The sequence below is a fragment of the Dama dama genome, chromosome 13 (genome assembly GCF_033118175.1).
Source record: "Dama dama isolate Ldn47 chromosome 13, ASM3311817v1, whole genome shotgun sequence".
Classification (NCBI taxonomy): Eukaryota; Metazoa; Chordata; class Mammalia; order Artiodactyla; family Cervidae; genus Dama; species Dama dama.
The window spans coordinates 63679571-63695980 of NC_083693.1; the positions used below are offsets into that span (position 1 = coordinate 63679571).

At 40.8% G+C, this 16410-nt stretch overlaps 1 protein-coding gene across 1 annotated transcript in view; it reads right to left on the bottom strand.

Annotated features, from left to right (window-relative positions):
* The window catches only part of CATSPERB (cation channel sperm associated auxiliary subunit beta), a 115765-nt gene that overhangs the window by 41822 nt on the left and 57533 nt on the right, over positions 1-16410 (bottom strand). The window contains exons 15-16 of the mRNA XM_061159685.1: positions 6715-6869; positions 4042-4196 (exon numbers count right to left, since the gene is read on the bottom strand). Of these exons, the coding sequence (XP_061015668.1) occupies positions 4042-4196; positions 6715-6869 (310 nt within the window). The remainder of the gene's footprint in view (positions 1-4041; positions 4197-6714; positions 6870-16410) is intronic.

A 16410-nucleotide genomic window follows, 5' to 3' on the forward strand; every position in this document is an offset into this window, starting at 1 on the left:
AATGTAGTCATTAAATACCAATAAAATGTTCAACTCATCAAGAAGATGTAACAATTCTTTTTTGTAACACTGCAAATAGTTGTCTTATTTTAAACTACTTTATTGAGTTATGATTGACACATAAAAGGCCTTACATACTTAACATAAACAACTTGATGATTTTAAGGATAAGTATATACCCATGAAATCAACATCATAAGCAAGTCTGAGAAGATGTAACAATTTTAAACTTATACATATCTAAAAACAGCCTCACACATATATAAGGCAAAATTGACAGAACTACAATGAAGAATTGAAAAATTCAATATCACATCAGAAAATTTTAACATAATTCAATAATTGATAGATCGCAAAAGAAAAAAAATCAGTTAAGGATAAAGAAAATTGGAAAATCACAATTAACAAGATTAATCTAACAAGTGAATTCTAACACTGCATGCAACAGTGTATGAAATGTATAAACATAGATAGTACACAATGACCTAGATAGGTTTATTTCATGACTTTCAGTCTGATTCAACATTCAATCTATAATATAATTCACAGCATCAAGTAAAAGTTCAAAGGAAAAAATTATATAGATAAGTTCAATAGATACAGGAGAAACATTTAAGTTAAAAACAAAAAGAAAACACTTCTTAAACTGAAAAAAAAAATAACTGTAAATGAAAAACAGTTTATAAAAATGTATGGAAAGGATAGTATGTGATGGTGAAATGTTTAAAATATTTTTTTAAAAGTCAGGAACGAGGAAGCCCACCGCTAATGGTCTGAATGTTTGTATCCCTCCAAAATTCCTGTGTTGAAAACATAATGCCCAAAGTGGTGGTATTTGGAGATGAAGCTTTTGGGAAGCGATTCAGGTCATGCAGGTGAAGCATTTGTGAATCAGTTTAGCACCCTGCCCCTTTCAATCATGACAGTACACAGCGAGAAGTTGGCAATCTATACCCAGGAGAGAGCCTGCACCAGAAACTCACCACACTGGCACCTTAATCTTAGGCTTCTGGTCTTCATAACTGTGAGAAATACATTTGTTTATAAGCCATCTGTCTGGAGAATCCCCGTGGGCAGAGGAGCCTGGTGGGCTCTAGCCCATGGGGTCACAGAGAGTTGGACAGGACTGAGTGACTTAGCACACACACATAAGCCAGCCAGTTTTTTTGTGTTTGATTAGAGCGGCCTGAACAGAATGACACCCATTAGCTTCATTTATATTTAATAAGCTCCTAGATACTGTAACAGAAAGAAATGTATAATATGCTAAAAGATGTTAAAATAAACAAATTATCTGCAGGTGATGTGATTATCTGCTTAGAAAAATATTTACCCCTACTCCAAAAATCCAAAAGAATATATAGAAAAAGTACTAGAATCAGCAAATGAGTTTAGCAAATTTGAAACACCTGAGATTGCTACACAAAAGTCAATTATAAGGCATTCTGCTTTGGCTTTTGATGAAGAAAGCAGCAGCCCAACAAGCAATGAAACAAAATGGATAAATCACAAAGTTGTCACTTTCCTTAAGCCATCCAAGAACTAACCAGAAATCCAAGGGAATAAGCCATCCCAAAGAGAGTCTGAACACAGGAACAGTCTCACTTGTGGAAGAGCATAGAAGGGAGAAACATGGTACTGGCCACAAAAGAAATAAATAAGAAATGTCTAAAAATAAAAAAACAAACAAAAAACTGTCAAAGACCAAGATGTGCTGGTATGTGAGTCTGGAAATTCTGGGGCACCTTTCAAAAGGGAGCTGCACTCACTTGCAAGCTCCTTCCCATGGGCCTCAGAAGAAAGACTGGGGCAGAGAGTGGACCAGAGAAAGTCCCTGCTGGTGGTGCAGGCAAGGGAGTGAGGGGCAAGGTCATTATAGGGAGGCTGGAGAGGGTGGGAGGAAACTGGGAGGAAGTCTCATTCACTTCCCTGAAACTTCTTTCATAAGAAGCAAAAGCCTTGGCTGGGCATTAAACAGTTAAACACGGGCCTCAAAAGAGGTGATCCTGGCTGGGGAGGAGGGCCTGGAGGGTGTTGGCACTGAAGCCCAGGCTCCCTCCCCTTCCCTCCCACCTCCCCTCTCTCCTCTACACAGCAGAAGCTTTAAACTATGGAGAGAGAGGAAGCAAAGCTATTCGTCACTGGGGCACAGGCAAAGACACATTATGAGTGAGGGAAGACTAAAATAATAATCCTCTATCCTTATGGAGAGTCAGGAAGTTGTCTTGGGCCTAAACTTCTAGGAGCACAAATTGAGTATCCTATTGCAAGAAGAGTCAGAACTCTCCACCCAGGATCTAACTGCAGCTATAAAGCAGAATTTGGTTGCAAGAAGTAATTTTTATTAACAGGTTGTTGTGCTTTTTTTTCCTTAATGGAACTTGACTAGCTGAATCTAACATTTAAGTGCAAGAACAAAGGCCAAGAAGATCCAAGACAGGGTGCTATTCACTCAAGTTACCTGGTCAGAGAAAATTTGTCAGCGTGACCTAGGGAAGGTCAAATACAGTAATGAAAAACTCTTTGTGGAAGAGGAAAATATAGGGCTCATCCTGCTTCACCCCTGACCACCTAGACATCTTCCTTTGGCCTACAGCTGACCTCATGACTCCGGCTCCCAAATCCTTGACCTTTCTGGTTGAAGTCCCACCTGCCTCCAGTTTCCAGATCCTAGCTCTTTGCTACCATGTCCTTCCTCAGAAATGCCCATTCTCTAGTTTCTGTGCAAGTGAGCAAAGTTACTGACTGAATATAGAACATGCTATGCTGCTTTTTAAACATTCTGATCTTTTAGAGAATTATCATATGCTTTCAAAATAATTAGGATAAAAATTGATATTAACATTGAGATGATACTGATCATATGTTAATTTTAAAGAGTGATTATGTTTCTTACAAAGACATACCTATATAAACAGGCACTAATGGATTTGTAATATCACACATACGAAACCATCCAAAACAAATAGTTCTTGATGATCACGGATACTTTTCTTAGAGACAGAAGATTCTACAATCATTGTGGAATAAAACCTGATGCCAACATCTGCTATATTACGTTTGCTTTCTGTCTGTACAATCTACCTCTGAGGGAGGTGTTGGGTGGAGCATGGAGCTGTTGGCTGAGGCTGCTAAGTCACTTCAGTCGTGTCCGACTCTGTGCGACCCCATAGACGGCAGCCCACCAGGCTCCCCTGTCCCTGTGATTCTCCAGGCAAGAACACTGGAGTGGGCTGCCATTTCTTTCTCCAATGCATGGAAGTGAAAAGTGAAAGTGAAGTCGCTCAGTCGTGTATGACTCTTAGCAACCCCATGGACCGCAGACTACCAGGCTCCTCCATCCATGGGATTTTCCAGGCAAGAGTACTGGAGTGGGTTGCCATTTCCTTCTCCAGGAGCTGTTGGCTATGGGACATTATCTAGTTGATAGACCAATGGGTGTATAATAGAGAGATTTCAACCTGGTGGAACAGGGCTCACCAGTTTGGGAACAGGTGAGTTTCTGGTAATCTGAGACTGTTCCTTTTCTGGTTGTTAGATGTGTGTGTGTGGGAGGGGGTACTTGCAGAATTCATATTGTTTTTCAAAGATTTCAGGCCTTAAAGGCAGCTTTTGGGGTCATTGGCTCTTGCTAATATCCTTGAAGAAAGCATTCCTGAGAACGCTGCATACCCTGTCAGGCAGTATTTCATGCAGGATGGTCTCCTCTATGTTAGATTTGTTTGTCATAGGACATATGACAACTGCCATGGGAGTGAGCTCTGAGGATAAGCAGTGCCCAGCGTAGCCCAGACATTTTTGAAACTCAGGACAACAAGCACACATTTCTTTAGGTTGGCCTGATGGTGCCGATATACCTGGCCCCATGTTCCTAACACTGGGGCACTGTGCAAAGCACCTTGAAGTCTACAAATGTATTTGATCTTGCAAGGTGTTCAAAAACACTGTCTCTCCTTGACTAAGAAAATTACTCCAAAAGCTAGGCTCAAAATTTAGAATTTAGATACCAGTGTACAATCTGTGAAGCTAATCAGTACCTACCTGGAGTGTATCAATTTTCCAAAGTGAATGTCATAGAACCTCTTGGTGTATACTCTATCCTTTGGTTCATTCTTGGGTACATATGCATAAAATATCATTTCATTTAAGGTGAGATACTGTGGAGCAAGGGCAGTGTCAAAGCCCATGTCAAAAGCCTGGAACATGAAAAGAGAAAATAATGAATTTATTTGGACTGCAAGGAGAACAAACTGTCAATCCCAAAAGAAATTAATCCTGAATATTCATTAGAAGGACTGATGCTGAAGCTGAAGCTCCAATATTTTGGCCACCAGATGTGAAGAGCTGATTCATTGGAAAAGATTCTGATGCTGGGAAAGATTGAGGGCAGGTGGAGAAGAGGGCTACAGATGATGAGATGGGTGGATGGCATCACCAACTCAGTGGACATGAGTTGGAGCAAACTCCAGGAGATAGTGAAGGGACAGGGAAGCCTGGCGTGCCACAGTCCATGGGGTTGCAAAGAGTTGGACACAATTTAGTGACTGAACAACAACAGCATAATTCCATTATGACAAAATGCAAATAATGGATTCGCTTCCATTTCACATCAAAACAATATTGCTTTTCTTATAAATAGAAGGAATATCGCTGAATATCCATGCAGATGGGAGGGAAAACACACTTTTCTATTGAGGAGGAGGAGAAATTCTGAATAGTGAAGTTCAGTTTAACATTCCTGTATAGAAGGCTGCAACAGCAGACCGGAGTGTCTTGTCTCATATGTGGGGGAAGAGCTTAGAAGTGCAGGTTCTAGAACTTGGCTCCTGTTTGGAGTATTCTGTAAGCAAGGGGCTGAGAAGCACCTCCTGACTCTTGAGAGCTACGCCCCCGTCATGCTGGTAACTCTGTACTGCTGCTGCTGAGTCCTCGAGGCTGGTGGTTCACAAGACTTCTCTCACTCAACACAGACAACTTTGGACCAAATTTCTGATCTGCAAGTCATCTTTCCAACATACCCTTCTCTGATGCTGATCTTGCCCAGCTTTGGGAAATTGTAGGAGTGAGAAGACAGGTGGGGACCAGTCCCAAGGGGATGCTGGAGTTGCCTGGTTGCTGTCACATGAGGACGGAGGGGTAGATGCTGCAGTATGATGGAGCAGCCACCATCAAGCAGTGCCGTTCAGACCCACATTCTGTCATGCCTTTTCCTCTGGTCTCTGAAATTTGGGAACTCACCGAGAAGGGGAGAGAATGGGAAACAGACGCCAGGAGAATGCACATGGGACTGAACATGTATTGCACTGTATTGAACAGATGGCTTAAGGACTCTTGAAGACTGCTGACAAGGCTTTAAGAGTTCTGTGTAACATTCGAGACTGGGAGTGGCAAGAATATCCCATGAAAGAATGTGCAAGTCCTGGGAAAGACAGCATAGTGACTAAACGCACAGGTCCTGAACCTGTTGCCCCAAACTGATTTGATGCCTGATTCCAGGAACTAGCCAGTGGTGTATATAATTTGGGGCGAATTATTATTTACCCTCCCTGTGCCTCACTTTCCTTGTGGGTAAAATGAGGATAAGTAATTGTTATAAAGATTAAGTGTTCACGACAGTGTTTGGCAACTACTCAGAGCCAAAAAAGGTTTATGGATCATGTGTATTCAGAGAGGATACAGATATAGTTTGTTTTGGGAGAGGGAGGTGATAATACTGAGTGCAAATTCCTTGAATGCACTCACCCTGAGTATAAAAACCCATTTTGGCTTTTTGATTTTAATAATTTAAACTTTCACGTAAGAGAACATTTTCTACAAATTGTGAAGTTAGTGAAAATTGCAGTAACTGCTTTTTCGGTTAGGGCTACCCTGCTGATCGCAGGATTTGATTTGTTTCTATGTAGCACCACACAACAGACTGGTGAATAAATCACACAGGGAGTCACATGATGGCATCTTACTGTCACTAGGAAGTTCCACTTTTTTCTCTGCCAGTATCTCAGAAGACAGGGAAGTTAAAGCACTGCGTTCTGAACCGCAGTCTTGGCCTGGTAATTTTGAGTGATCTATTAAAACTAGAGTCACCCTTTATTCTATATCCTTTAAGTTAAAGTGCAGATTTTATTAGATCCCAGTTAAAAAATCTGTTTATTTGCTGATATATTGATGGGAATTCATTATTATGATTATGTGTTCCGTGATGAGTTTTTAGGTTCAAATATCTTTATAAGTGGCCCATTATACATTAAAATTATTAGAAAAATCTGCATGAAGTATCATCTGTGATGCAGATGATTATTCCTTTCTCTGTTAGCATTAGAAAAGGAAGAAACAAGTGGGAAGGGTTAATAAGAAAGAAAAAAGTCAAGAGTGGGAAAAACCAGAACTTATGTTTCTTTAAGGTCAACCTTGAGAGAGTCAAACTCATGGTAAACTTGGGTTGGATCTAGTTTAGAATATCTGGTGGTTTGCTGTGGAAACATTTATATGAAAATATTCCAGGTGTGTGTAAATCTATAAGGCTCTGTATGGAACTTGAAAGGTTTTGGAGATGTTCCCTGATATATGAAGGTTTTTCCTTTAGTTAAAAATAGCAAAGAGTATTAAGAGTGTTTGTCCCAAGGAAAACACTTTCCTGTTTCCCTATTTCTCTGTATATAGAATATGACATCTATTAAAATAAGGCAAACTGTTTCAACACATTAGATCACTGACCTGTCCAAAAATACCTTTAGAATTTCCAAAGGCAGCAAGTGATCCACCAGCTTCAAAGTGGTCTGGAGTCAGTTTATGTATGAATCCCATGTGGTCATAGTATAAAGTGAAAATTTTATCAGAAATAGATCCAATATAACTATATTTTTCTAACCCTGTTAGGAAAGAAATGGATATCGCTTGATATTGGTATGATACACTTCAGTTGAGTTCAGTCGCTCAGTTGTGTCCAACTCTTTGCAACCCCATGGACTGCAGGACGTCAGGCTTCCCTGTCCATCACCAACTCCAGGAGCCTGCTCAAATTCACGTCCATTGAGTCAGTGATGCTATCCAACCATCTCGTCCTCTGTAGTCCCCTTCTCCTCCTGCCTTCAATCTTTCCCAGCATCAGGGTCTTTTCCAGTGAATCAGTTCTTCGCATCAGGTGGCCAAAGTATTGGATGATACAACTAGAGAACTTTTAAAACTCTACCTTATAAAACTCTATTTAACCTAAGAGGTGAGAGAAGCGCTCCATAATTAGCAAATTCATGTTAGTTTTTGTTAAGTCTATGGAAAGTTTTTTTTTTTTTTCAAGCTCCATTTCATTACCGAACCTGTTTGAAGCTGGTGAAGGACAGTGAGCAGATGTCTGGAGGAAAGAAGGCTAGCTCCCCCTGGCGGTGGCTTCTCTTCATAACACTGAACTCAGACTTCCCAGTAGGTGGAAGGCAGTGAGAAAATAACCCTCAGGGCAAGGGGAATTATCAGTAGAGACCACTGGGTCATTAGCTATACTAGGATTAATATGTTGAACCAGACTTGGTTATCTCCTGTTGCTCCTGTGTCCTGCCAGTAATCTGGTGGTGCAGCAGCATTCACTAGCCCAGACATTGACCCACTGAGAGCGAGTGCGCCCTCTCCTGGATGGACGATGAACGCTCACGTCTCAGTGTGAGAAAGGCTGATGTCCAAGCCCCAGCCACCAAGCCCGCTCATCTTCCCAGTTTGGCCAGGGTCTCCTGGCTCATTCTCCTGTCCTAACCCCTAAATACTGGAGTGACCCAGGATTCAGTTCTTAGATCTCTTCTCTTACTCTCTCAAGATATCTGGTCCAGTTTCAGGTTTTTAAATACATCTTTATGTGGATGATTCCCAAATTGAAACCTCCCATCTCACTCTTTCCTGAACTCTGCTGCTGCTGCTAAGTCGCTTCAGTCGTGTCCGACTCTGTGCGACCCCACAGACGACAGCCCACCAGGCTCCTCTGTCCCTGGGATTCTCCAGGCAAGAACACTGGAGTGAGTTGCCATTTCCTTCTCCAATGCATGGAAGTGAAAAGTGAAAGCCGTGTCCAACTCCCAGCGACCCCATGGACTGCAGCCTACCAGGCTCCTCCGTCCATGGGATTTTCCAGGCAAGAGTACTGGAGTGGGGTGCCATTGCCTTCTCCTTCCTGAACTCTAGACTTACCTATAACTGTCTAATGACATCTCCATATGCATGTCAGCCAAGTATCTCCCACAGAACTAATCCCATACTGCACTCCTCACCGTCACACAAACTTCCTCCATGTTCAGCCTTGTTACTCACTCAGTCGTGTCTGACTCTTTGTGACCCCATGGACTGTAGCTCACCAGGCTCCTCTGTCCATGGAATTCTCCAGCAAGAATATGGGAGTGGGTAGCCATTCCCTTCTCTGGGGATCTTCTCAACCCAGAGATCGAACCATGGTCTCCGCATTGCAGGAAGATTCTTTACCATCTGAGCCACTAGGGAAGTCTTCCTCATCTCCAATAAGGGCAACTGCATTATTCTAGCTGCTCAGTCCAGAATCCATGGTGCTATTCTTAACACCTCACTTTCTGTCACACCCTGTATCCAATCCATCAGGAAATCCTACTGACTTTAGCCTCAAGGTGTATGCATGTGTGTGTGTGTATATATATATATATATGTACATATATATATATATATATATATATCTCCTAGCTTCTCTCACCAGAATCACCCTGGACAAGCCAATATATGTATTTATTTATTAAGAAATTAATGAGGAATTACCTCATGCAATTATGGAGGCTGAGAAGTTCTATGATCTGCTGTCTGCAAGGTAGAGAAGAGGTCCAAGCACCAGGGGAGTTGGTGGTGTGACTCCTAGTTGGAGCCCAAAGGCTGAGAACTGGGTTGTTGGGTGGGAGAGCAGAAAACAGATGTCCCAACTTGAGCAGGTGCACAAGAAGCAGAAGGGGTGAATTCCTCCCTCCTCCACCTTTTTGTTCTATTTAGGTCTTCTGCAGACTGGATGATACCCACCCATACTGGGCAGGGCAGTCTATAGATTCAAATGTTAATCTGGTCCAGAAACAGCCACACAGACACGTGCAGAAATATGTTTAATTTGGGCACCCCTTGGTAGTTCAGACGATAAAGAATCTGCCTGCAATGTGGGAGACCTGGGTCGGATCCCTGGATTGGGAAGATGCCCTGGAGGAGGGCATGGCAACCCACTCCAGTATTCTTGCCTGGAGAATTCCATGGACATAGGAAGCCTGGTGGGCTACAATCCATAGGGTCAGAAAGAGTGGGACACGACTGAGTGACTTTCACTGGCTCAGTCAAGTCAACACATGAAATTAACCACTACAATTACTAAGGTTCAATATGCCGTATTTCATCTGTAAACATAAGGTAGACTTTTTTCATATTTTAACATCATGGAAATGGACGTTTTATAATTGATGTCTTATAATCATCGTCCACTAGGTGGCACTCATGCCATAGTAGTCAATCAGCTACAGGGGCTTATAGCAATACTTTGTCTTCGTTCTTTATATTGTCATTACTTCCCCGGATCACTGGTATAACACATGTTGAGTTATAATGCTGCTTAAAATGCTTTAAAATATTACAATATAATTTGGTATTGAAACAAAATTATTGTGGGTTCAGCAAGAGAGGAAAACCAAGCATGGCCTATATTCATCAAAAAAAGCAAATGGCACTGAAGAAAGACCACACGACCACATTTTCTTGTAGAACAATCACCAACTATTTCACATGACCTAAGAGGAAAGAAGCCTATAAGTAGATGAAATTACATGTTTTACTGTGAAGATACACATGAATTTATTGCCTTATCACACACCACGCTGGGGAAATAATGTCAGCATAATCCATGCATCACCCATGACCATTGTTAAAACACTGTGTTAAAGTTTAACTGGAAGAGTTTTTCCTTTCTTTGTGTGAATAGAACCAAGTGTATCTTACACTTAATAAAGCTTACATTTGATGAAATATGTTTATAACATTCTTCTGTTGGTTTTGCATATGAACAACTAGTTGTGCATGAGCAGTTGCTCAGTCGTGTCAGACTCCTTGTGACCCCACGGACTGTAGTCCGCCAGGCTCCTCTGTCCATGGGATTTTCCAGGCAAGAATACTGGACTGGGTTGTCATTTCCTCCACCAGGAGATCTTCCTGACCCAGGGATCAAACCCGCGTCTCCTGCGTTTCCTGCTTTGGCAGGCTGAGTTTTTACCACTGAGCCACCTGGGTTGAATTGACTCCAGATTCTTAGGTAATCTTTTTCTCCAAAGTTTCTCTAAAAGAATATGTGATATTATTTGTTGCAGCAGAGAAAAAACCAAGGTTGGCTTGATTCTTTTGTGCCTTTAACATTGATTTACATTTTCTACTTCAAATAATCCAGAAGTGTTTTCGCTTTTATTTTTGGTTTTGCTTTTAGTTAAAAATTTAATGTCTTATCAACTTTTGTTTCCTTTATTTTTACTATTTTCAGTATTGATTCATTCATTCATATTAGAGAGCTACAATGTGCCAGGAAGAGAAATACACAACCACCACCTCTGTTCATCACAGAAAATCCCCACTGCTTATAAGTTCTTAATCTTTAGCATCAATATTTGTCATCTGAAATTCTACTTACTTATTCATTCTATATGTAGATATGTTTCTATAGTTTATATCTATGATTTTTAATAGTTTATATTGTCAAGTTAGTTTTCTTAAGTGTTGATTATTTTTACTATTTCCAAAGTAATCTTGCTTAGTCTATCTTGACTTTTATTTCTAATATGTGTTTATTCTCTATTTGACTATTCCCCTGGATCCATTCTCTGATTCTCTTCCTTGTTTGGTGCACCGAAAGGCTCATCCCTGTGAATTTCAATCTGTTGATGTTCAGCCGCTAAGTTGTGTCTGACTCTTTGTGACCCCATGAACATCCAGGCTTCCCTGTCCTTCACTATTTCTCTGAGTTTACTCAAACTCATTTCCAGTGAGTCAGTGATGCCATCCGACCATCTCACCCTCTGTTACCTTCTCTTATTTCCCTCAATCTTTCCTAGCATCAAGATCCTTTCCAAAGAGTCAGCTCTTCACATCAGGCCAAAGTATTGGAGCTACTTGTTCTCTGTTTCTAGCAAGTTTCTGATTGCCAAACCAAGTAAATGGAGAGCCATGTATCATTTACCCAACTCTACCTCTTACAAGCTGTGTGGCTTTAATCATATCAGTCTAATTTGTAAAAGTAATCTAACATTACCCACTTCACCTTGGTTGTTGTGAATATTAAATGAGATGATACTTGTAACACTCTGAACACAACTGCAGTAGCTCAGTGTGTGGGAGCTATTAATATTATTTGTCTTTGGGTATGACATTATAAATGAGAATAAGGCATAATGTTTCAGAGTTTCCCTGCTTTAGGGTTGTTCATAGGATCCTACTTCTGTAGATCCTAAAGATCTACCACCACCACCCCATCCCTGCCAGAGGATTCTGGGAAGATGGTAGAGTAGGTTGCACTAGGAATCTCTCTCCCCATGTGGACAACAATTGCACTGGAAGAATCTATCTGATGTAACTCTTTGGGAACTCTGGAGTCTATTGAAGGCTCGCAAGGTTCAGAGGAAGACTTGGATAGTAAATTGTGGTTAATTTCAGCTCTTAACACAGTAGAAGCTACCCATCCTCCATTTTCAGTCTCATGGCAAACAGTTATGCATATGTTTCTGGGGCAGTTGCACACAGTTTGCAGGAACCAGGGTGGGCAAAAAGAACTTTGTCCTCCAAATATTGTGGATCCGTGTTCTGTTTGCTGATTGTGGTTTCTTACCACACAAATGCAGACAAAAAGGAGGGTGGCCATTATTTTGCACATCTCTCAGTGTTGCAAGTCCCACTCTCCCCTGGCTGAAATGACTTCCAGGGAATTTAAAGGGCTTAGGCCTTATTTGCTCCTTAATTTCTCCCTTTTTCCCCTTTTTAGAACCAGACATTAAAGACTAGACATCTGAGTTATTATCAAAAAGACTAAAGATAACAAATGTTAGTTAAGGTTTAGAGAAAAGAGAACACGTGTACACTGTTGGTGGGAATGTCAATTGGTGCAGCCACTGTGAAAAACAGTGTGAAGACACAATAAAAAATTAAGACTGAAAATACCATATGATCCAGCAATTCAACTTTTGGGTATATATCCAAAGGAAATGAAATCACTATCTTGAATAGATAGTTGCATCCCCATTTTCATTAAAGCATTGTTCAGAATAACTGAAACATGGAAACAACCTAAATGTTTGTCAACAGATGAACCGATAAAGAAAATGTGGTGCATATACACAAAAGAATATTATTTGGCCACTAAAAGAAGGGAACCCTGCCATATGCAACAATGGAGGAAACTTGAGGGCATTATGCTAAATGAAATCAGTCAGAGAAAGTACTACAGGACCTCATTTATATATTGAACCTATAAAAAACTCAGTATCACATAAAGTATCTCCTCTGACCACAAGGAGATGATGTAAAAAAGTCATTAACAAAGAAACTGTAAAATTTCAAAATTGCGGGAACTAAATAAAGCACATTAAAACTAGCAACTACCAAAGAAGAAATCGCAAGGGAAACTGTGAAATACTTAGAGGCAAATGAAAATGAAACTACAATATGCCAAAACTCACGGGATGAAGCGAAAGTGGTACTATGGGAAAAATTTATTACTATAAATATTTACATTAAAAATAAGGAAGAAACAAGAGCCTATTATATGGAGTGAAGTAAGTCAGAAAGAGAAAAACAAATATCGTATATTAACATATATGTATGGAATCTAGAAAGCTAGTACTGGTGAACCTGCTTGCAGGGCAGCACTGGAGACCGCAGACGTAGAGAAGAGACTTGTGGACACAGCAGTGAGGGGAGGAAGGAGAGAGTGGGATGAATGGAGAGAGTAACATGGAACCAAATACGCTACCATCTGTAAAACAGACAGTCAATGGGAATTTGCTGTATGGCCCAGGGAACTCAAACTGGGGCTCCGTAACAACCCTGGAGAGGTGGGATGAGACAGGAGGTGGTAGGGAGGCTCAAGAGTCAGGGGACAGAGGTATACTGATGGCTGATTCACACTGATGTATGACATAAACCAACATAATGTTGTAAAGGAATTATCCTTCAATTAAAAATAAACGCGTTTTTTAAAAATAAAAAAAAGGAGTGACTGAGTGAAGGGAATCAAAGACTACAAAATTTCAATTATAAAATGAATAAGTCATGGAGATGAATAGGAATATCTTGAAGATGCTGCAACTTTGTTTCTAATAAAGCAAATATTGCAATAAAGTGAGTCACATGAATTTTTTGGTTTCCCAGATTACATAATGCACTGATCTGATCACTGATGAATGCAAAGAAATAGAGGAAAACAATAGAATGGGAAAGACTAGAGATCTCTTCAAGAAAATTAGAGATACCAAGGGAACATTTCATGCAAAGATGAGCTCGATAAAGGACAGAAATGGTATGGACCTAAAAGCAGCAGAAGATATTAAGACGAGGTGGCAAGGACATGACCCAGATAACCACAATGGCTTGATCACTCACCTAGAGCCAGACATCTTGGAATGCAAAGTCAAGTGGGCCTTAGGAAGCATCTCTACAAACAAAGCTACTGGAGGTGATGGAATTCCAGTTGAGCTATTTCAAATCCTAAAAGACGATGCTGTGAAAGTGCTGCACTCAACATGTCAGCAAATTTGGAAAACTCAGCAGTGGCCACAGCACTGGAAAAGGTCAGTTTTCATTTCAATCCCAAAGAAAGGCAATGCCAAAGAATGCTCAAACTACCACACAATTGCACTCATCTCACAAGCTAGCAAAGTAATCTTCAAAATTCTCCAAGCCAGGCCTCAACAGTACATGAACCGTGAACTTCCAGATGTTCAAGGTGGATTTAAAAAAGGCAGAGGAACCAGCGATCAAATCACCAACATCCACTGAATCATCGAAAAAGCAAGAGAGTTCCAGAAAAATATCTACTTCTACTTTATTGACTATGCCAAAGCCTTTGACTGTTTGGATCACAACAGTGGAAAATTCTTCAAAAGATCAGAATACCAGACCACCTTACCTGCCTCCGGAGAAATCTGTATGCAGGTCAAGAAGCAAGTTAGAACTGCACATGGAACAACAGACTGGTTCCAAATTGGGAAAGGAGTATGTCAAGGCTGTATATTGTCACCCTGTCTATTCAACTTACATGCAGAGTACATCACGCAAAATGCTGGGCTGGATGAAGCACAAGTTGGAATCAAGATTGCCGGGAGAAATATCAATAACTTCAGATATGCAGATGACACCATCCTTATGGGAGAAGAACTAAAGAGCCTCTTGATGAAGTTCATGAAAGAGGACAGTGAAAAAGCTGACTTAAAACTCAACTTTCAAAAAACGAAGATCGTGGCATCTAGTCCCATCACTTCATGGCAAATAGATGGGGAAACAGTGGAAACAGCGACGGACTTTATTTTGGGGGGCTCCAAAATCACTGCAGATGGTGACTGCAGCCATGAAATTAAAAGACGCATACTCCTTGGAAGAAAAGTTATGACTAACCTAGACAGCATATTAAAAAGCAGAGACATTACTTTCCCAACAAAGGTCCATCTAGGCAAAGCTATGGTTTTTCCAGTAGTCATGTATGGATGTGAGAATTGGACTATAAAGAAAGCTGAGCACTGAAGAACTGATGCTTTTGAACTATGGTGTTGGAGAAGACTCTTGAGTATCCCTTGGGCAGCAAGCAGATAAACCAGTCAATCCTAAAGGAAATCAAGACTGAACATTCACTGGAAGGACTGATGCTGAGGCTGAAGCTTCAGTACTTTGGCCACCTACTGTGAAGAACTGACTCACTGGAAAAGACCCTGATGCTGGGAAAGATTGAGGGCAGGAGGAGAAGGGATGAGAGAGGATGAGATGGTTGGATGTCATCACCGACTCAATGAATATGAATTTGAGTAAACTCCAGGCGATGGTGAAGGACAGGGAAGCCTGGCGTGCTGCAGCCCATGGGGTCACAGACAGTTGGACACCCCTGAGCTACCGAACAACAGTGACAACAACACTGTACAGGGGGCAGAGACCAAAGTCATCCCAAAGGAAAAGAAAGGCAAGAAGCTAAGCGGCCGTCTGAGGAGGCTTTACAAAGAGCCAAGAAGAGAAGAGAAGAGAAGGGCAAGGGAGAAAAGGAAAGATAAAACCAAATAAATGCAGAGTTCCAGAGAACAGCAAGTAGAGATAAGAAGGTTTTCTTAAATGAGCAATGCAAATAATAGAGGAAAACAATACAATGGGAATGACTAGAAATCTCTTCAAGAAAATTAGAGATATTGAGGGGTCCATTTCATGCAAGGATGGGCACAATAAAGGACAGAAATGGTATGCACCTAGAAGAAACAGAAGATATTAAGAAGTGATGGCAAGAATACATAGAAGAACTATACAAAAATGGCCTTAAAGACCTGGATAATCGTGATGGTATGGTCACTCACCTAGAGCCAGACATCCTGGAGTACAAAGTCAAGTGGGTCTGAGAAAGTATTACTACAGCAAAGCTAGTGGGGCATAATGGAATTCCAGCAGAAATATTTAAAATCCTAAAAGATAATGCTGTTAAAGTGCTGCATTCAATATGTCAGCAAATTTGGAAAACTCAGTAGTGGCCACAGAACTGGAAAAGGTCAGTTTTCATTCCAATCCCCAAGAATGACAATGTCAAAGAATGTTCAAACTACCATATAGTTGCTCTCCTTTCACATAGTAAGGTTATGGTCAAATCCTTCAAGCTAGGCTTCAACAGTATGTGAACTGAGAACTCCCAGATGTACAAGATGAATTTAGAAAAGGCAGAGGAACCAGAGATCAAATTGCCAACATTTACTGGGTCATAGAAAAAGCAAGATACTTCCAGAAAAACATCTATTTCAGCTTCATTGACTCCACTAAAGACTTTGACTGTGGATCACAACAAACTGTGGAAAATTCTGAAAAAGATGGGAATGCCAGATACATTATCTGTCTCCTGAGAGACCTGTATGTCAGTCAAGAAGCAACTGCTAGAACCGGACATGGAACAAATGACTGGTTCAAAAAATTGGGAAAGGAGTACGACAAAGCTATATATTGTCACCCTGTTTATTTAACTTATATGCAGAGTACATCATGTGAAATGCTGGGCTGGATGAAGCACAAGCTGGAATCAAGATCCTGGGAAGAAATATTAATAACTTCAGTTATGCAGATGATACCACCCTTATGGCAGAAAGTGAAGAACTAAAGAGCCTCTTGATGAAAGTAAAAGAGGAGAGTGGAAGAGCTGGCTTAAAACTCAACACTCAGAAAACT